Here is a 19,866-nt window from a genome sequence, read left to right as displayed (position 1 = left end):
TGGTATCTTGACGCCCGCATCGAAACTGCCAAGAAGATTGAAGTGCATACATGTAGATTCTCGACAGGCGGATTTACTAGTCAGACGTATCTCCGGATCGCTGGGTTATATATACGACCAGACGCACCACACGATATTCTAATTCGCATCAACATCGACTCAGTCGATCACCCATTCTTCCAATTCCCTCCAACTCCCTCCAAATCTACAATGGCCAAGATACCTGGCCTGGCGATTGCGCCGTCGGACAATCCCTTCGGGTTTCAATTTGTCTCGAAAGCATACCTTGGTGTGTACCTCAAGTTTATCGATGGAGAGGTACTTTACTCCAACGAAGACATCTTTTAGACTAATGCATATTCTACCTGTCCACTAGATACGTATCCTTTCATCGACCCCACAAAGGGCGATGCATCAGGACTCAATGTCCTCGTCACCGGATCATCCAAAGGCATTGGCCGAGCGGCAGCCATCTCATTAGCACGCGCAGGGGCCTCCGGAATCGCCTTGCTTGCCCGGTCGGACCTCGACCAGGTAGCAGAAGAGGTTCTGGAAGCTGCAAAGCAAGCAGGCCGCAAGGAGCCGAAGCTCCTGAAGCTGCGAGTGGATATCTGCGATCCCGCTGCTGTGGGCGAGGCTATCAAAGACGTTGAGACGCACTTCCAGACTCTGGACGTGTTGGTGAACAACGCTGGCCGACTGGAAGCGTGGGTTCCCCTGGCCGAAACCGACGTCGACGATTGGTGGGCGACGTGGGAGTTGAATGTCAAGGGGACGTACGTCGTCACTCGAGCTGCTCTTCCATTGGTTTTGAAGAGCACTCAGAAAACTATCCTCACTGTCTCGAGTGGCGGAGCACTTGCTACTTTGTGTGTACTCCCGGTTCCGCTGAAACCTTTCTCGTCCTGCAGTACTAACAAGACATCCATCATCAGCCCAGGAGCCAGCGCCTATCAGAGCACCAAGACAATGCAACTCCGGCTTACCGATTTTCTGATGGCGGAGTATCGGGATCAGGTAAATTTGCACGCAATCCGAATGGACGAATGACATGGCGTCTGCTGAATGCTGCGTCATGGTCACAAAACAAGAGAATGCCTAACACCGATTTTACAGGGCCTGATCGCCTACGCGATACACCCATGCGGGGCTAAGACGGAGCTTGCGTTAAACATGCCCACATCCAGGCATGACGTGCTGACACAAACCGTGGAGTTGGCCGGCGACACGATCGCGTGGTTGACGCGAGAGAGACGGGAGTGGTAAGTTGTGCGCCAACTCGTAGCGAGAGGAATGCAACGGGCTGACTTTCCCACTCACCCACAGGTTGGCCGGTCGCTTTGTCTACGGACCAGGATCGATGGAGGAGCTTCTGGCGAAGAAAGACGAGATTGTGGAGAAAGATCTGCTGAAGCTCAAGCTCGTCATTTGAGCGATCAAGGCGGCGCAGCCAGGGGTGCCTCGTGTTTGTTAGACCAATCATTGATCCCCGCAACTACCCCAGAGTGAGCCCCACTCAGGGACTGCGAGCTAGACTTGTTCCTGTTTCCGCATCGCCGCCATTTGTTCCAGACCGGTTCTTTTAACGCCTAGACTGCGTGCGATTCGTCTTCGCACCTCCAGTAGCGTCACTGCCTTGCCGAGGCCTACTCGAATAGATTTGCATTGTCGCCTGTCCCTGAAACTATTTGAACCCGCGTGAGTCCCCGTTTCGCATCGTTCGAATCGTTTTCTTCCCCGCCGACCTTTACATTGTATATCAACTTTTTATCCTTCGAAAGACTCACTACCGCCCAAGATGAAGAAGTTCCTTACTCTCTCCACCACCTCCACCCTCCTCGCACTCGCCTCCGCCCAGAATGTCACCGTCCCAACAACCTGCACGGGCAACTTCACCGCAGGCACGGACGAGGTCCTGTTCACCGTCCCATACACCTACGACCAAGTGATCAGCATCATCGGCAACTACCAGAATCTCACCTGGTCCGGAAGCCCAGCAGGCAGCGTCAAGCTGAATGGCACCGACAATACCGTCGGCACCGCACGCACCTATCCCCTCGACGGCCTCACTGTCATCGAGACCATCTTGAACTACAGCAAGCCCGCATCGCCTGGGCCGTACGAAGAAGTGCACAACACCGCCCTGCTGAACCTCGGGACATACGAATTCTTCATCCCATACGACGGCACTACCGTCACCGAGTACTGTGGCGGCAAGGCGTCGCAGTTCAACTTCACGGCGCATTTCTGCTCCACCAACGTCACCGCCGCCGGCGCGCTGCTGCACGAAGTGCACTTGACTGATGCCGAGACGGTCGGCAAGTTCCTGGGCGGGAAGAACTTCACTAGCTGCGCGGCGCTGGGTGGCGGCAATGCCCCTCCGGCATCGTCCTCGACTTTGAGTGCTACTAGCACCACCAGTGCTGCCGGCGGTTCCACTGGCATGTCGTCGGCGACAACGGCGGCCAGCAGCGCGGCCACCAGTGCATCCTCCTCTAGTGCGTCGGTAGCGAGCGGCCTTGCACCGACGCATACCGCCTACGCTGGGTTGGGTGCGGGAGCCATGGCGGTGGTTGGTGCTGTGTTGATGCTCTAGACTGCAGTGTTTGCAGCACTTGAGCAGATCTTGTAACCATGGGCACGGCCAGCTATTCCTCAAACTGTTTGGACGACGATGTAAGGTAAAAGTTGTAAGCAGATAGGACAAATCCGAAGGAAAACGACGACCTCAACACAGTGTTTCCCCCGCATCATTCCACCAGTATGTAAAGAGGTGTGGGCCATTTTCTGTACGATAGGAAAGTCGAGTCGAGCACAGTGCACGGAGAGTCTGGAGATCCCAAAGTCTATTTCTCGTAGCGCCAAAGCCTAAATTCCGTGACGACATGAACACTTCCTCGATATGCATGCGCTTGCGAAAGACGACACTTGAACACATCGCCGGGGTCAACAAGAAGTGTCCATGCCGTTAATGCGAATCCCCTACACCTCGCCACTGCCCAGTCCAACCATCATTCCCGCCTCAGCAACCACAATCCAAGGCGCAGTCGCAGCCCTTCAAAACTTCCTCTCCACGCCACCCAAAACCAGCAATGCCCGCGGCGGCAAAGCAGTCATCCTCTCCGGCGCCGGGATATCGGTAGCATCAGGCCTGGCAGACTACCGCGGAAGCCAAGGCACATACACCCTCAACAAAACCTACCGACCCATCTACTTCCACGAATTCAGCGCGAACCATGAGGCGAGAAAGCGCTACTGGGCTCGCAGCTTTCTCGGCTGGACGACGCTGAATCGCAGCAAACCTAACAGGGCACACGAGGCCGTCGCGCAGCTCGGGAAGGCAGGCGTGATTTCCTGCGTCATTACGCAGAATGTCGACTCCTTCCATTCCCAGGCGCATCCGGATCTCCGGACGCTGGAGTTGCACGGCTATCTGCGCAGTACGGTGTGTCTATCCTGCCGCACCGAGTACGATCGCGCGAAGTTCCAGGCCGAGTTGACGGCGTTGAATCCGCCCTGGGCCACCTTCCTCGCCGAAATGCTGGAATCCGGGGCGCTGAGCACGGAGAACCCGGCTGAGCGACGACGTAGAGGTCTGAAAACGAATCCGGATGGCGATGTCGACGTGCCTGGCGTGGAGTACTCTACCTTTCGATATCCCGCGTGTCCGACTTGTCTCGCGAAGCCGCCGGAGGGCAAGAGGGTGGAGGTCGACAGCGATGGTGCTTGGTCGGCAACGTCTACTGCGGGAATCTTGAAGCCTGCGGTTATTATGTTTGGCGAGTCGATCCCGGCATCTGTGAAGGAGGCTGTCGAGGCGGCTGTGGATGATGCATCGCACGTGCTCGTGCTGGGCTCTTCGCTTGCCACTTATTCTGCATGGCGGGTGGTGAAGCGTGCCAAGGCGAACGGCACCCCGATCGCGGCTGTCAACATGGGCGGTCTGCGAAGTGAGGAGTTCTTCTTCGCCGATGTCGACGCTCATGGCTCTGGACGGGATGGCGTGCGATGTAGTCTCCCTCTGGAGGACGTCTTACCAGCTTTGGCGGCACAGATGGGAGCGAAGAGGGACGATGCTCTCCGAATACCCACGAATAGAAATGAAAATTTCCAACCCGCTCCGTGGCGGTGAATTTTGCAGAACTCGTGGGATTCTTCCGCACCGGGTATATGGACATTCGTCACAATCGTCAAGACATCAAGCCACCATCACTACGTCTCCTCTCCAACGCCACCCAATCGCCCAGTCATGATCCTCTCCCACCCCACACGCGCAAACCTCCCCAACCCCTCCCAGAAGTGGCGCCCCGCCTCATGCCTCTGGATCCTCCACAACAACTCTGCCACCGCCTCTCTAACCTCCAGTTTCGGATGAAACAAACCCAAGGCCAGGTAGAACAGCCCATGCTGTCCCTGGAAGCCTACACTAGCAGACCCCGCCGCACCGCCGCTTGGTGCGATATCAGTCGTGCCAGACAACACGGCAGCGAGGAGATGCGTAATCTCCGCATCGGTGTGAATATGCGCACAGATGGCGAGGTAGATGGCCGCGCTTTGATCATGCGTAAGACGCAGCTTCGCCAGCTCGTCGTGCAGATGGTGCACATCGATGGCTTTGACAGGGCGGTATTCGTAGAAGGCGGCGAGATCCTGGATGAAATTGTAGTAGCTGCGCGTCATTCGCCAGCCTTCGATTCGCGTGGCGTTGGCCGCGAGCTCGATGGTTCGGCTGATGGGCGAGGCCCAGACGTAGCCGTGGCCGCTTGCTTCGACGGGCGTGCTGGCGCCGTTGGTGTGGGCTGACGGCGTGCCGGCCGGACTGGAGTGTTGGATGTGCAGACTCGTGGCGCCAAAGACGATCTCTTCGAATGCTGCTGCTAGTCGGGTGAATTTCAACACCCAGCGTCGGAATTTACTTCGCACGGCATTCTCTCCGTGTCGTTGTTGGATGGCGTGGAGTACGTTGGCCATGAATGCTGCGTCGCCTGTGGCATCGGCGGCGTTGGGCCCGCTGGATCCTGCTCCGCTGTGGCTCGAGGCAAGACTTGTGCCTGCTCCGACAAGTGTCGCTGCGGTTGCGGCGCCGGGTTGTCCGTTCTGAGGATTATGGAAGTATGCCACCCCCTCTGTAAGGGCAGGCTGCTGGATTCGTGGGCTGATCTTCATTCGGCCCGTCGATAGGTCGCATAGGAGATCCCACCACTCACTCTTGTGCGCGAAGGCAGGGTTCGTCACACCTGCGATGAAGCCCGGGACGTTGAGGAGGTCGTCAATCTTTGTTAGGTCCGTGTATGGGAAGGCGTGTCTAGTGAAGCCGCGCAGTAACCCTCCTGACGCCAGTGAGCAAGCAGCGAGGACGGCTTGTGCGACATCGAGAGAGGGCAGGTTATGGCCGAGGAAAATCACCCGCTTCTGAGTCAAGAGTGCGTTGAGTAGAACGATGATGGGGTGGGTCAAGCTCCCGCCAGTCGTGAGATGTGGATGTAGAGGTTGGAATGGTTGAGGAGACGTGGAGTGCGGCTTCGAAAAGGTGGAGATGAGTTTGATGAGGGAAAAGTCGCCGACGGTCTCCGGAAATAAAGCAACCGGTACCTTGACAGGCACAGGCACATTCGCATAATGCACAATCGAATCGAACTCGTGAGTATCCCGCGGTAGACCAAAACGACTGCGTGATGCCTGAAGTGCTGTGGGTGAGGGAGTAGTCGGGGGAATGTCAATCTTCGGGACATCATCCTCGGCCATACGCTGGTCAATGATGGCTTCGAACTTCTCCAGGAACAGGTCTTTTGCGTCAGAGCTCTGCAGAATGAACTTTTCGTAGTAGGCCAGGCGAGGCATTAGGCTGAGATCCATTGAGTTGACGGCATCGTAAAGCCCGGCCAGCGTCTCCAATGCCGGATGCGCAAAGTATTGCTCCAGTGCGAGCAAGAGTAGAGGCTTGTAGATATGCAGAAAGGAATGCCTTGTACAGATGGCCATGGCTTTTACAACGGCTCCACGTTTGACGCTGTTGTCTTGCTTGGTGTTGACGAGGTTGAGCACGTACACCAGGGGCGGGCCGTCTATATTGTCCAGCAGGGACTCGTCATCGCTCTCCTCACCACCATGCCAGCTTCCTTGGCTTTGTCCACCCGACCCGGTCTGTCGCTGTCTTCGTCTCTGTCTCCGTCTCTGCGAGGTGGAAGCTCGTAAGGCGGCGCCATTTTGTTCGCCGTCTTCGCCCTCTTCTTCGCCCTCTTCCGGTGCCCCATCCTTGTGCAAGAAGAAGATGGTCCAATCCTGACTTCGCACGTGGGCTTGATCAGGCAGCATCAGCTCTGCCAACATGTGTTCATCGCCTCCGACTGGACCGGGATACTGGTGTTCCATGATACTCCCACGGTCAATGTCGAAGGATGCAACGAGGATGTATTCGACATGTCGATCACTCTCCGCACTCGAGGGGGGATACTGAGACTTGACTTTGGGTCTTCCCATCGCGGCGTTTGGGACGGGGGCAGCCCGACTAGGTGGGCGTCGTGCATTGACGTGATTTGGCGACGTTCCCATGTGCACTGGCTCATCTTGCGATCCAGACCCGCCGGATCCCAGCGATGGGAAGGATTGAAGGGAGGTTTGTCGACGGGATGGTTGAGATGTGCTCGATGTGCCGGTGGAGTTGGTGTTGGGGCGCGCGGGGAGCATTGTCGCCGAAGCCATGGCGCCTCCTCCTCGCACCGACAGCGGTCAGCACACTGATGATCCTGTGGAACACGATGAAGAGATCAGGTACTGTCCCTGTCTCCGTGTCTTTTGGCAATTGAAGATGTGCGCCCCGCACTGTTTCACATGCGAATCCGTCCCTGCATCGTGCATTGCGCCCTCATTGGGACTAGTGCTGGCGGACCGTGCCGGCAAATCCCCGCGGATTCTTGCCGAAATCCCCCGTTGCTACCAGATCCAGCGTGTTTGTAAACAACGTGGTGAGCTCGATCAACCTCGTTACCAGAAAATTGGGACCCCAGAAATGGTATGTGGGCATAATGGAGTCGGAATGACCGTTCAAACTAACAGTGTGCAGTCTTTCCGCCCTTTCACCCCCGACTCCGGTCGCCAATCGCCCTTCAAACGCCAAAACAGCAGCGCATCCTCCACCGGACGGGCCAACACACCGACACCTGCCAGTCCCTCCAAACTCTCGAATACATCTCCGACCAAGGCCAGCTCCCTCTCTCCCGAGAAACCGATTCCATTTGGGCGAAGACCATCACAAAATAGCCAGACAGCTGCACGTCCCTCGAGCCCTTTTGGAAGGCCTGGTAGCAGTCTGAGCATTACCACATCTCCGTCGCGGCCGAGCAGCTATATCGGTGGACGTGAGGAGCTCTCAGGTCTGTCACCAAGACCAGCAAGCATATCGCCGGCTCCAGAGGCGAGTGGATATCCGTCGCCTTTCGATGGGCCAGCTCTTGACACACCCTCCATCCCCGCTCCATCCCCAACAAACTTTCGCTCAACTATGACGACAACACCACAGCGATCGGAAAGAGCACTCAGCAACACGTCGACAATCAAAGCGCCCAGCTTCACCACTAAGCCGGCATCAACAGCGCCTAGGCTGGGGAATGGCATTTCCGGGTACAATCATGTTCCCCAGGCTTTGCTTCGCAGCATGCGAGAGTCTTTTGAAGTCCTCGACTCTTCCAACACAGGCTCCATAAGCTCTGCTTCGGTAGCTTCAATGTTGGAACAGATGGGGCTGCCCAATACCCCGGCCGATGTGCGAGAGTTCTTCCCGCCAAATGGACCCGCACAGTTGAACTTGGCCCGATACCTTGACACCCTCAGCGCTCCGTTTTCAGATCTCAGTCAGACACACGAACTGGCTGCCGCTTTCTCCGCGTTTGACGTCGATGATTCTGGGCAAATTGATGTTGCACAGTTGCGGACGGCTCTGTTGAACACTGCGCCAGAGCCGGGAGAGCAGATGGATAAGCTGAGCGAGAAGGAGATTGACGGCATTCTGGGAGAGTTCGCAGGACGGAGGGCTTTTGGTGCAAAGGGGATGCATGCTGCGAAAGGGAAGGGCGAGGTGTTTCGATGGCGGGAGTTCATGGGTACTATCAGCGGCGGGGGAGGAGCAGAAACACAGGAGCGGACTTCTGTCGTCTACTAGTTCTACGGGTTATGTCCAATGCGATCCTATGTTGCGCTGGCAAGAATGAACACATCATGTCACATCACGTGATGACGCGGAAATTTCGTGAATCCCGCCTGGGGCTGATGCCAATGTGAATGCCAGCACCTGCTTACAGTGACGGGAGAAATGCATTCAATGCGTTGATTGTGTGAAGACTGGCCTTTACTGCCAGTGCATCTAGTGAATTCTAGCAACTGTGCTGTATTGCGTGAAGGTGTGAGTCGGCGGTGAATGAGCAAAGGCCAATTATATCTCGTCGCGCTTGGACGCGCCGCCCAAATTGAAACATGACGTCTTGCCTCACGCAAACACTCCCCAAAACATGCGTCTTCCCATCCTTTGCTGCACTCATCATCCCGTCTCAGACATCCTACTGCTGTGAAGGCTTCTGGAACATTTTGGTGAACTGCTCACTGCCCGTCCTCTGACCGCCTACATACACCAACCATGCCGCCCAAGAAGGCAAAGGCGAAGGCTGCACTTGCTGCTGCACAACCCGTCAGCGCTTCCCAGCCAGAACCGCAACGAGCTACTCGCGCAGCCACTCGCAAGCGTAGACACAGTGATACCTCCAACATCTCTGAGGCCTCTACCATCCTGACCAAGACGCCGGCTAAGCGTGGCCGACCGCGGAAGGGCAAGGCACCTGCGTCTCAACAACTTGACGCCACGACTATTGAAGAGGAGGAGGATAAAGTGATGGACGAGGCCGCAAGCAAGTCACCGGTCTGCGAAGGGATTGCCGGCTCGCAAACGAACGATGCTACTACCGACACGATTCAAGTCTCTCAGTCTTCGGCCAAACAAGTTCACTTCGGCAGCGACGCTGGAGAGGACGACGAGAACATGGAACCATCCGCCACGAACATCACTCCACACCCACGCAAGATGGCCATCAAGCGCCGCCGCAGCGACTCGCCCATCGTCGCCGGCAGTGTCAAGCGAGTGAAGAGCAGCCGTACTTCCCTCCCCCATGCCCTGTCTCTCGACGAGCCCACCCAGATCATTCAAGAGCATTCCTTCGCTCCGCTGAGAGCCGTCCTCGATGAGCGTATCCGTCGTCTGTCCACCCTCCGAGATGGCATCACACAACGCGAGATCGACATGCAGTTCGACGGCACAACCGACACTCCACACGATGATGACATGCTCGTTCTCAATGCACAAGACGAGTTTGAAGTCATGCAATTCCCGAACGCACCTCATACCCCCCTCATGAACGGCACGGACAAGTATGCATCCCGCAAGTCTGTCACTCCTGGTGCGTACGATCGGTCTCAGTGGGCTGCGGAGCGTAAACAGTTCCACGACGCTATCGAGGCCCTGGAGAGAGAGGCAAATGAGGCCACCAGTCAACTCCGTATCCTCAACATCGAACTGGAATCCCTTGACTTCGCTGCAGAAGGCGCCCCCAGCCGCGACGTCCTCCAATCCATCCGCGAGTCTTTCGCTCAAGCACGCGAGTTCCTCGAGACCGAGCTGCCGGGCAGTCTGCCGGAGAATGCTTCCAGCAAAGATCTGGTCGACCATCTTGTCGCCAATGTGCAGGAGTTTGCGGAACGCTTGCGCACAGCGGATGGCGAGCTGGGCAGCAAAGGCGAGCTCGTGAACGAGCTGGGAGGACAGATCAACGGACTGCTGGACCGCCTCGCCAACAAGGAGATCAACGAGCTTCAAATGCGCGATGAGAGTGCCAAGCTCACCATGGCAGTTCGAAGCAAAGACACCATCATCGCCGACCTTCAAGAAGACGTTCGTGCCAACGATGCTGACCGAGACGACGCCGAGAAAGAGCGTGACAGTGAGACTGCACGCGCAGGACAGCTGGAAGCAGAGAAGAGTGAGCTCGAGAAGAATGTTGAGCGCCTCTCTATCTCACTCCGCGAATACCAGGACGCTGAGAACAAGCTCACCAAACGTATTAACGATATGGAGGATGAGCATCGTCGCACCGTCACTGCTATGAATGTGGAGCGCGAGGAGACCGTGCGAGACCTCGAGGATCGGCTGGATAGCGAGGTGAAAGGTCGAAAGGAAGCTGACGAGCTGAACGATCGTCATCAAGAGAAAATCACAGGACTGGAAGCCCATATCAACGGGATTGACGCGGAGCGCGATGAGCTGCAACAGAAACTGGATGCAGTCACCGCAGAGAGGGACGAGCAGCACGAGAAACGCGACACTGTCGAGACGGAGTTGGAAGAGAAGGACGCCGAGATTGAAGATCTTGCCTTGCGCGTGCGTCGTCTGGATGATGAGCTGGACGGCTACCAGGAAGAGCTTGATCAGCTTCGACAGCTGGCCGAGGCAGAGCGTCAACAGCGCGAGGCCGCGGAGAAGGCGCTGGACGAGAGCAATGAGAGCGTCGAGAGTCTTACCGGGAAGCTACACGACCAGGGCAAACAAGCCAATGAGCTCCGCCAGAAACTCTTCGAAGTCCAGACAGAGCATGACCGCCAGGTCAAGGAGTTGAAGGACGCAGCATCCGGGCGTGATGTGCAGTTCCAGGAAGAGATGGCGGGAGAGGTGCAGAGTCGTGAAGAAGCCGAAGCGCTTGCTCAAGAGCGTGCTGCCAACATCGACGAGTTGCAGCGTCAGCTGAGCAAGGTGGAGGGGGAGATGCGCCAGACTCTCGCAGAGCGTGATGCGGAGCTGACAATTCTCAAAGATCAACTTGAGCAGCAGGGCGTGGAGATCCAGAAGCTTCGAGATGCTTTGCACAGCGCTGAAGACGAAAAGGACGCCCAGGCTGAAGAGGACGAGACGCACATTCAGACGCTGGAAGACAATATCACGACTCTACGCCAGACCATTGATCGACATGAAGACACTGTGGCGAATTTGCAACAGCAAGCCACCGACACCGCGCGTGAGCATCAGTCGCAGATTGACGAGAGGAACGCGCAGATCGAGTCTCTCGACTACGAAATCACGGAGCTGAAGCTGGTGAGGGACGATCTGGAAAAGGACAAGACGGAGCTGGAGCGCAAGGTGCAAGACGAAGCAGAATTCTTGCTCGTCTTCCAGAACGAGAAGAATGCTGAGGTGGACGAGTTGAAGCTGGCCATCAAAGACAAGCAGGACAAGATTCACGCGGTGGAGACGAAAGTGCGCAACGCGGACAGGCGCTGGCAGGATCTCCTCTCTGCGCGCGACGAGGAGATTGCCGCGCTGGCTGCTACGAACGGCAAGCACACCCGCACGATTGAGAGCATCGGTCGCAAGTTTGGGGACTACGTCCGTCGCTCGTCCCACTTTATCGCCCGCTTGCAGGAGCAGGTGGATGCCGCAAAGGTCATTGTTGAGGAGGAGGGCGAAGGGCTGGAGGATGATGGGAAAGAGTTGTTGGAGGAATTGATGCTGATGGAGGTTCCGAGTGGCGCCGAGGCGGAGGGGAAGAGGGGGAGGGCCAGGGGGAGGAAGAGGACGGTTGACAGCGCCATTGGCTTGGCATCTTCGCCTACCCATGGAGGAGCGGAGGGGTTGATGTCTTGAGGGAGGACTTGCGAACAGAGTTAGTTGGAGCAAGGGCTACAACGGAAGACTGGAGGAAGTGATACAGAGTGCTGCGTGTATCATTCCGCTCGAGGTGTATTTTATATCTGCAACGGTGGAATTGTATTCGTCTCAATCAGCGGGTCGCATGGCATGACTAAAAGCCAAGCGCGTGGGGTGGCGTGCTTGCTAAGCCCTTTCCGGTAATCAGTCGGACCTCAGCCCGTCGAACCAGACCCGCAGCGCCCCGGAACCCTTCTTTTTGAATACGAGCTCCCTCCGCCACTTGGAAAGCGACAAACTCGTCGCCCATGACACCGCCGATGTGCATGGGCACGCCGGCCTTGCCAACATGACGACCACTCCGGTGGACGCGGAGAAGAGCGCGGGCCTGCGCTTCGCCGAGTCGCATCACCAGCCCGGCGGCCACTCGCACACGCACCACGCGCGCGAACGCCTGCAGCACTTCTTGCATCCCAACGGAAGGAAGATCCACGTCGTCAACTCGCCGACCGACGAGGCGCTCTTGCGGCACCGCCTGAGGCACGCAATCAGCCATGGCAGCAGCGGCAGCGGCAGCGACAGCGGCGGCGACGACCAGGACTTTGACATTTACATCTCCGGCTCGCCGGAACACCTTGAGGCGCTGCGCGCCGCGCATATCCACCACTCGGATCGAAGGGAGCAGTTGCGCGCCGAGCATGAGGAGATGTACCAGCGGTTTGCCGACGTGCATTATGAGCTGGATGCGCTGAGCCACGAGCTGGACCGCGTGACGACGCATGGCGTCGCGTTGAATGCACATTTCGACAAGTTCGGGTATGATGCGCATATCAAGACGTACGATGATGACAGTGAGCCTGGTTCGGGTGCTGCGACGCCGAGGTCGTCGTTGTCAACTACCAGGAGCAAAGAGGGCAAGGCGGAGAAGGGGCTGGGCAAGCCGCTCAAAATCTTCCAGGTTCCTGTGCTCCGGCAATACTTCTACAAAGGCCATCTCTGGCGCTCGGCCGAGGCGGAAGAGGTGCAGTCCTTTGAATTGTTTGTCGACCTGCTCTACGTCGGTATCATCGCCGTCAATGGTGATTTGGCCGCCGATGAGCCCACGGCCTACACACTGCTGAAGTTCATCATCACCTTCACGCTATCGTGGAAGATCTGGAATGACATGACGTTACTGGTGTCGTGGTTCGAGAGCGACGATTTGCTGCAGAGAGTCTCCATCTTGCTGCTCATGTCCATGCTGTTCGGCTACACGACCAACATCACCGAAGCCTTCGACGGCACGTACCCCACGCTTATCGGATTCTACATCGCCGCAAGGATGTATATCAACGCCTTCTTCCTCCTGGTTGCGCTGACAGTGCCAACGATACGGAATGTAATGTTCTGGTGAGATGCCGCGTGTTGCCCTCTTAAGTGATACTCCCCGTCGCTAACTGTCCTGCACAGCCATATATTCAATTCTTTGGGTGGAGTGGCGTACTGGATTGTCAGCATACAATTCCCTTACCCCCTACGACTGATATGGGTCTGGTTGGCCATCATTGCCGACATACTGGGTCCAGTTGCGTGGCAGTACGCCATGGGCCATATGAAGAGGATTTCCCCCAGGGCGCAAGCCTGGATTGATGAGAATTTTCAGTTCTGGCCGGCGGTCAACATCGAGCATCGTACGGAGCGCATCAACGCCTTTGTCACGCTGGTGTTCGGCTATTCCGTCGTGTCGATGCTCTACCAGTCAACCCAGAACGGCATCGACACGCACTACGGCAAAGCGGTGCTGGGCATCACGCAGGCCTTTTGCTTCAACTGGATGTACTTTGAAATCGACAGCTCCGGCCTGCACGTCCACGCCATCCGCCGGCACAAGTTCACGGCGTTCATGTGGGTCTTCAACCACCTGCCCTTCATCATGGCCTTTGTGCTCGGCAGCGGAGCGTTGTCACGCCTGGTGCTGGCCGTCGATTGCGCAGACTCCAACATTGACGCCCTCACGGAAGAGTATCGTCTCAAAGCGGTGAAGGTGATTCCGCAGGGGATCCGCTGGTACTACTGCGCCGGCTACGCCATCGCGCTGGCCTTTATGGGCCTCATCTCCGTCACGCACGTGCACAAGGAGATTACGACGGCGCGGATGAAGAAGCGGTGGCGCTTGTGCGGGCGCTGGCTGATCTGCGTCGTCATGCTTTTCCTGCCGCTGGCCGGCGATCGGCTGAATTCCCTGCAGCTCGTGGGCATCATGACGGCGCTCGTGGCCTTGTCGCTCGGCGTGGAGCATTGGTGTGCGACGTGTGCGAAGCAGAAATTGTTCTCGCGGCAGCTGCCATGCAAGTACACGGGGCGGTGTAAGAAGAAGGATTTGGAGGCGATGGTCAAGCACGGGCAGGAGATGGATTTGGAGCGGGTGGGCAGTGGGAAGGATAGTGGGTGTGTGGTGGCCGGTCTTGGATAGAGGTTTATGTTTGAACATACGACGTACATGCAGCTATGATTCGCTACACGATGCAGGTGGTGTGTGTCTTTGATACTGAGATGAAGCATCACCCTTGCGTGGCCAATGAAAGGAGACGCGCACACGTGACCGCGTTTAGACACCCGCGTGAACCCCTGAACAAAGTCACGCCTCCGCTCTTTCTCCGCCGCATAGCCCTCATGCAATTGCTGCAACCGCTGCCAAAGAAGGATGCAGCGTTGAAGAGGAGAGTGAATGAATGATCAGCATCCATGTGAGTCGGCCCCCAAACGCATTGCGCGCATTCCTCCCGCACAATTCTCCGACTGGAACCCCGGAGCTTGCCTCCTGAGACGCGTCGGACACCGCGTCTCTGCACCACCGCACCGCACTGCACTGCACCTCACCTCGCCTCGCCTCCACTCTTGGCTCCACTCGCACCTTCCCTCCCCATCAAATGCAGCTTGACTCCCCTCGCATTGCCTCGCCCATCCCATCTCCTTCCCCCTCCCCTCTCCTCCCATCCGCCTGGACTGACCCCTTGCTCGAAATCGCAGCCATGTCCTCCGCCCAACACCGCTCCTCCGACGCCGTCCGCAATCTGCGCTCCATCTTCGAGAACAAAACGTCCGTCGACAGCAGTAATTCGCAGCCAGTCGGTGACTCGCGAGGCCGTCGCTCGCCGACGAACGGTATCGGCAGTGACAAAGAGAACGGGCCGGGGTGGACGAAAGGCAATAGAGTGCGAGCGAGTTTTGTCACCGTCGAGCCTGTGGTGAACAGTATGTCTGCCGAGGGAGGTGTGAGTGAGCGGAGGGGCAGTTTTGGGCAAGCGCAGGGGCAGGGCGATTTGTTGGAGCTGCAGAAGAGTATGAGCGAGAGCCAACAAAGGCCTGCTTCCGAGCTGGCGATTGAGAGCGCAGGCGTCAGTGCGCAGGTTACGCCGTTGGGTGCTACGGATGGACCGATGTTGGGCGAGCCGGCGAAGCCTGATAAACCCGTCACGAGCGCTGAGGAGGAGCCGGCGGAGCTGAAACCGGCGGATGTATCGAGTGCAGGCGCTGTTAGCGGCGGTGCTGCGTTGTCGTCTGGAGCGGAGGACTTGCGGACTGCTGCGGCGAGCAACGCGGCCAACGGGACGAAGAAACCGGCTCCGAAAACCACTACGACGAGGACCGCTGCGAGGCCGGCCTCGCTATCTACCAAAACGACGACGAAACCGCCAGCTCCCAATGGCATCAAGTCGCCAAATCAACCAAAGACTCCGCTCTCCGGCAGGAAATCAGTCTCAAGACCGCCCCGGAGCTCTCTCACTGCACCCACGGCCGCCTCAATGGCACGCTCCGAAGCCGCGGCAGCAGAAAAATCAACAAGCAGCAAGACCTCCCCATCCAATTCGAAAGACAAGCCGCGGGAAGTCACCAAGCCGCACGCCCTCTCATCTCACCTCACCGCCCCGACCGCCTCTTCAAAAGCAAAGCATGAACCGGACAGCGCAGCACCCTCCTCATCCTTCGCCTCGTCCACATTCAAATCATCTACAGCGTCACGCCCGAAACCACAACCCGCCCCTGCGAAACCAAGACCACGCACATCTCTACCCACCAGCCAGCGTCCCCCTTCTCGAGACTCTACTGCTGGTTCGACGACGAGAAGAAGCCTGGCGCCAGTCGTGGAGGGGAGTTTTCTGGATCGCATGACGCGACCCACCGCCGCTTCAGCAAGCAAGAATGCAGACTCAAAGAGTCCAGTTAAGGCGAAAGCGCAGCCAGTCAAGCCAGTGGAGGCGAAGCCCAAGCCTGCGCCGCCTGTAATGCAGAAAGCTGGCTTGAAAGCACCCTCTTCTCCTTCTGCTTCGAAAGCGAAAGCATCGACTACGACACACGCCAAAACGAACGGCGCAGTCGCTGCACCATCATCCACCGCATCAGCACCGAAGAAATCAACGCCGATTTCAAAACCTACGCCAAAAGCCGCTTCCAAAGCCACACCTTCATCTCGACCTCCACCACCTCCTCCACACTTTCCAACGAAGATGGCGCCGACACCTTGGAACGCCGCTGCTCTCCCCGCTATGTCATCTGCGCCATCAGCGCCGGGTACCTCGACGCCGCCCAATCAGAGTAATGGCCTGGGCGTGGCGCTGGAAGCTACGCCCGCGGGTCTCGGTGGGGGAGATGAGATTCGGTAAACGGGGGCATTTCCTGCTTTCGATTGTTCATCTTTCTGCTTTCGTTTGTGAGCGAGTTTGGCTTGATTGAGCGAGCGGACTTGCGAGGCCTTTATCTACTTGAGTTTGGAACGTGCTCGGGGATCTTCTTCATTCAGTGTTTTGATATTTCCGCTCGATACCACTGTTGCAGTCCGTTTGAAAGTCTCGCAATTCATTCGCCGTCTTCTCCTCGTGAGATACACCTTTCTTTAATCTGGATATCACTGACATCTCCGACGCTTCAAAGACGCGATGAACAAAGAAAGCACGCAATCTGAACATCGCTTCCCCGCTACTCCCGCATGAACATCTGGTACGTCTCGTTGTCCGTCTCCTCCTTGTACCCATACCCCACATCCTTCAGGAACTTCTCCAGCTCCCCTTCCCGCCCGGCAGGACACTGGATCCCCGCCAACACCTTGCCCACGTCCCCGCCGTAGTTGCGGTAATGGAACAAGCTGATGTTGAAGCCCGGCTGCAGCGTAGTCAGGAAGCGATGCAGCGCGCCCTGCCGCTCGGGGAACTCAAACGCAAACAACCGCTCATTCTCCGCATTGCTGCGCCCGCCAACGAGGTACCGAATGTGCGACTTCGCCAGCTCGTTCGCGGACAAGTCCGTCGCGAGCATGTCCTCCTCCGCCAAGCGGGCTGAGAGGTCCGCGAGGTCGCGCGCGCGCGTCGACGGGTTGACGTTGATGCCGATCAGCGCGTTTGCCTGGCGCGCGTGCGCGAAGCGGTAGCAGAACTCCGTCACGGCCATGGGGTGCACGGCTTCGACGAGCTTGGCGAAGGTGCCCGGTTGCTCGGGCAGGGTGACGGAGAGGAGGGCTTCTTTCTTCTCGCCGATGGCGGCGCGTTCCGCGACGAAGCGCAGGCGGTCGAAGTTCATGTTTGCGCCGGAGGCGACGGCGACGAGTTGGCGGTTTGTGAGGGCGAAGGGGTCGGTGGAGGGGTTGGTGGCTATGTATTTCTTTAGGCCTGCGAGGGAGAGCGCGCCGGCGGGTTCGAGGATGGAGCGCGTGTCTTCGAAGACGTCTTTGATTGCCGCGCAAATGTCGTCGGTGTCGACTTGGATGACGTCGTCGACGACTTCGGAGCACAGGCGGAAGGTCTCTTCGCCTACGGTTTTGACGGCAGCGCCGTCGGCGAAGAGGCCGACTTCCTTGAGCGTGACGCGGTGGCCGACTTTGAGCGATTGCACGAGTGCGTTGGCGTCGTAGGTCTCGACGCCGATGATCTTGACGTGAGGCGCGATGCGTTTGACGTAGACGCCAACACCTGCAATCAAGCCACCGCCACCAACGCAACAGAAAATGGCTTCGAGTTTGGAAATGTCGGCCTGGCGCAGAATCTCTGCCCCGATCGTGCCTTGCCCAGCAATAACGTACGGATCGTCGAAGGGAGGGATGTTGGTGAGGCCGTGGAGCTTTTGTAATCGTGTGCATTCGGACTTTGCCGCATCGAAGTCGTCGCCATGCAGGACGACGTTAGCGCCGAGACGAGAGACGTTCTGGTGTTTGATGGCCGGAGTGCCGGTGGGCATGGTGATGGTGGCGGGGATTTTCAGTTTGCGCGCCGACATTGCTACGCCTTGCGCGTGGTTGCCTGGGGGAATGAGTAAGGATAGTATGATACACATAGCGAAGGATACTCACCAGCGGAACAAGCAATGACGCCCTTCCATCTCTCGTCCTTGTCGAGGTGGGCCATTTTATTGTAGGCGCCTCTCAATTTGAAAGAGAAGACGGGCTGAAGATCCTCTCGCTTGAGCAGGACGTTGGCATCGAGGCGATTACTGAGATTTATGGCATGTGTTAGGGGCGTGGTCTCGACAATGTCGTATACTTTGGCGGTCAAGATAAGTCGGAGATACTGTTTCTGATCAGCGACGAATGTAGGCAGGGGAGGAAAGGCAACGATACGTCAGGGTAGCCGGTGGGTAATATGTATCCCTCCGGAACGCCGGCATTCTCAATCTTCTCTCGCGGCGTTCCACATGGCGGCGATGGATTGATGGCATACTCCGTCAAGGCGAGCTGAGTATGCCGCGGATTGGGCGGCGGTGTCTGAGGCGTGTGCGTGCCATTGGCTACCGCTGGCTCCTCCATGAGCGTCTAGTCATGCGTGGAATGGCTTTTGTCGTTTCGTGAGAGTAGCTCGGAGATCTGTTTATCTTGTTTTAGTTGAATGTGAAGTTGTGAGTGTGATGTCGCTGGGATTTCCATGCGGTCTGGCAATCTCCTTGCGGTATAGCGCAGCCGCTGGGCCCGGCTCCTCCCGCTGCGACTCGACATCATGACTTCAACTTTCCAAATGGATGGGAAGATGAGCTGTTGTCTTCTTCATCTTGATCCGGTCAACCTGCTTGCTATACAATATCTACCCAACGACGATCGAACGCTTAAATTTGAGAGCGATCAACGGGAATATCTTGGTCCTTCCTCGCGCCTCCATCCGAACCGCCCTTCACTTAGCCGTCACATGCTTCCCTGAGGAAGCACGCGACATCCACTCCCACCATGTCGGTTCCCGGCAACATCAATCCCGCTCCTCCTCCATCTTCCTTTGATAGCGACCCAGACTTTTTCGAAGAGTCAAGATGGGTGAAGTTCAAGCGGCGCCTCATAGAGGAGCCGCTGATCCCTCTCGGCTGTGCCCTGACATGTTGGGCTCTTTACGAAGCGTATGGCGCAGACTTAACCTTGACATGTCTTAAAAACTCTCTGACACTGCTGCAGAACGAAATCGATCAAAAGTGGCGACAAGTACAAAACAAACCGCATGTTCCGACGCCGTATCTACGCCCAAGGCCTCACCATCCTGGCCGTCGTCGGTGGTTCCATGTACTGGGACAAGGACCGTGACAAACGAAAGGAGTACAACGGTCTCACGGCAGAAAAAGATAGGAAGGAAAAGCTGGACGCATGGCTGAAGGAATTGGAAGCGCGGGCCGAGGAGGAGGAAGAGTTGCAAAAGCTGCGGAGTAAGATTACAAAAGGACAGGCTGAGGAGAGACGGCGGCTGACGGAGAGCAAGAAGAAGGCCGCTGAGGCCAGGTTGTCGGAGGTGAAGTGTGTGGCGGAGCCGGGAGACCTCAGGAATGATGGTCCGATTTTGTCCGAGCTCAGGAGGTTATGGCAAGGGAGAAGATAACGTGTACTGCACCCAAGCAATGCAAAAGTCATTGTCTGGATCCTTTCATCCGGTGACCATGTTCGCATTCGAAGCATCGATCAAACCAGCTTGTACACGTAACACGAGCGATGCAAGTACCGAGTCGGCCGGCCAAGCGATGCAGGGTCATCTCACTCAGCTCACGCAAAATTCACGAACGAGACTGCTTGTGAAAGCTTCGACAGTCGGTGGTCGCTCACTCAATCTCATCTCGCTTCATCCAGCAATGAGGTCATGCGTGGTACAGACTGACATATGCGAGCGACGTGATACGTCCACATGCCTTGGCTGACATCTAGTCTGCCTTCCACTCCGCTCGACTTTCGCTCCCAAGCTCTCCAGCTCTCC

General features: G+C 57.2%; 10 protein-coding genes across 10 annotated transcripts; 8 read left to right on the top strand and 2 right to left on the bottom strand.

Annotated features, from left to right (window-relative positions):
- Positions 1 to 85: 85 nt before the first annotated feature.
- BDY17DRAFT_294564 (NAD-P-binding protein) lies at positions 86 to 1,540 on the top strand. Its single transcript, XM_033733159.1, has 5 exons — positions 86 to 289; positions 377 to 869; positions 936 to 1,017; positions 1,117 to 1,262; positions 1,327 to 1,540. The coding sequence occupies exons 1-5, from the start codon at positions 211 to 213 to the stop codon at positions 1,430 to 1,432; spliced, it is 906 nt and encodes a 301-aa protein (XP_033590435.1). The 5' UTR covers positions 86 to 210; the 3' UTR covers positions 1,433 to 1,540.
- Positions 1,541 to 1,546: 6 nt separating this feature from the next.
- Positions 1,547 to 2,803, top strand: BDY17DRAFT_294561 (uncharacterized protein). Its single transcript, XM_033733158.1, has one exon. It carries the CDS (start codon positions 1,799 to 1,801, stop codon positions 2,594 to 2,596), a length of 798 nt encoding a protein of 265 aa, XP_033590434.1. The 5' UTR covers positions 1,547 to 1,798; the 3' UTR covers positions 2,597 to 2,803.
- Positions 2,804 to 2,962: 159 nt separating this feature from the next.
- Positions 2,963 to 4,132, top strand: BDY17DRAFT_248280 (DHS-like NAD/FAD-binding domain-containing protein; the record flags this gene model as incomplete). The annotated part of the gene is made up of 1 exon (XM_033730897.1): positions 2,963 to 4,132. One exon carries the CDS (start codon positions 2,963 to 2,965, stop codon positions 4,130 to 4,132), a length of 1,170 nt encoding a protein of 389 aa, XP_033590433.1.
- An 80-nt stretch (positions 4,133 to 4,212) lies between these two features.
- On the bottom strand, positions 4,213 to 6,480 carry BDY17DRAFT_249256 (docking domain of Afi1 for Arf3 in vesicle trafficking-domain-containing protein; the record flags this gene model as incomplete). Its single annotated transcript, XM_033730961.1, has 1 exon — positions 4,213 to 6,480. One exon carries the CDS (start codon positions 6,478 to 6,480, stop codon positions 4,213 to 4,215), a length of 2,268 nt encoding a protein of 755 aa, XP_033590432.1.
- A 483-nt stretch (positions 6,481 to 6,963) lies between these two features.
- Positions 6,964 to 8,280, top strand: BDY17DRAFT_294559 (uncharacterized protein). The gene is made up of 2 exons (XM_033733157.1): positions 6,964 to 7,012; positions 7,064 to 8,280. The coding sequence occupies exons 1-2, from the start codon at positions 7,010 to 7,012 to the stop codon at positions 8,156 to 8,158; spliced, it is 1,098 nt and encodes a 365-aa protein (XP_033590431.1). The 5' UTR covers positions 6,964 to 7,009; the 3' UTR covers positions 8,159 to 8,280.
- A 191-nt stretch (positions 8,281 to 8,471) lies between these two features.
- Positions 8,472 to 11,819, top strand: BDY17DRAFT_294558 (uncharacterized protein). Its single transcript, XM_033733156.1, has one exon. It carries the CDS (start codon positions 8,630 to 8,632, stop codon positions 11,675 to 11,677), a length of 3,048 nt encoding a protein of 1,015 aa, XP_033590430.1. The 5' UTR covers positions 8,472 to 8,629; the 3' UTR covers positions 11,678 to 11,819.
- Positions 11,820 to 11,946: 127 nt separating this feature from the next.
- BDY17DRAFT_116965 (bacterial low temperature requirement A protein-domain-containing protein) lies at positions 11,947 to 14,176 on the top strand. The gene is made up of 2 exons (XM_033729262.1): positions 11,947 to 13,069; positions 13,130 to 14,176. Exons 1-2 carry the CDS (start codon positions 12,030 to 12,032, stop codon positions 14,130 to 14,132), a joined length of 2,043 nt encoding a protein of 680 aa, XP_033590429.1. The 5' UTR covers positions 11,947 to 12,029; the 3' UTR covers positions 14,133 to 14,176.
- A 322-nt stretch (positions 14,177 to 14,498) lies between these two features.
- BDY17DRAFT_116967 (uncharacterized protein) lies at positions 14,499 to 16,480 on the top strand. Its single transcript, XM_033729263.1, has one exon. The coding sequence runs from the start codon at positions 14,590 to 14,592 to the stop codon at positions 16,321 to 16,323; it is 1,734 nt and encodes a 577-aa protein (XP_033590428.1). The 5' UTR covers positions 14,499 to 14,589; the 3' UTR covers positions 16,324 to 16,480.
- A 156-nt stretch (positions 16,481 to 16,636) lies between these two features.
- BDY17DRAFT_249312 (tryptophan synthase beta subunit-like PLP-dependent enzyme) lies at positions 16,637 to 18,452 on the bottom strand (the record flags this gene model as incomplete). The annotated part of the gene is made up of 3 exons (XM_033730966.1): positions 16,637 to 17,949; positions 18,000 to 18,216; positions 18,267 to 18,452. The coding sequence occupies 3 exons, from the start codon at positions 18,450 to 18,452 to the stop codon at positions 16,637 to 16,639; spliced, it is 1,716 nt and encodes a 571-aa protein (XP_033590427.1).
- Positions 18,453 to 18,863: 411 nt separating this feature from the next.
- On the top strand, positions 18,864 to 19,497 carry BDY17DRAFT_309229 (hypoxia induced protein conserved region-domain-containing protein; the record flags this gene model as incomplete). Its single annotated transcript, XM_033735305.1, has 2 exons — positions 18,864 to 19,027; positions 19,083 to 19,497. 2 exons carry the CDS (start codon positions 18,864 to 18,866, stop codon positions 19,495 to 19,497), a joined length of 579 nt encoding a protein of 192 aa, XP_033590426.1.
- Positions 19,498 to 19,866: the final 369 nt, after the last annotated feature.

Source organism: Neohortaea acidophila, assembly GCF_010093505.1.
Source record: "Neohortaea acidophila strain CBS 113389 unplaced genomic scaffold BDY17scaffold_4, whole genome shotgun sequence".
Classification (NCBI taxonomy): domain Eukaryota; kingdom Fungi; phylum Ascomycota; class Dothideomycetes; order Mycosphaerellales; family Teratosphaeriaceae; genus Neohortaea; species Neohortaea acidophila.
Note: the sequence above shows the minus strand (reverse complement) of the source record. Positions and strands in the feature narration are given on the sequence as shown.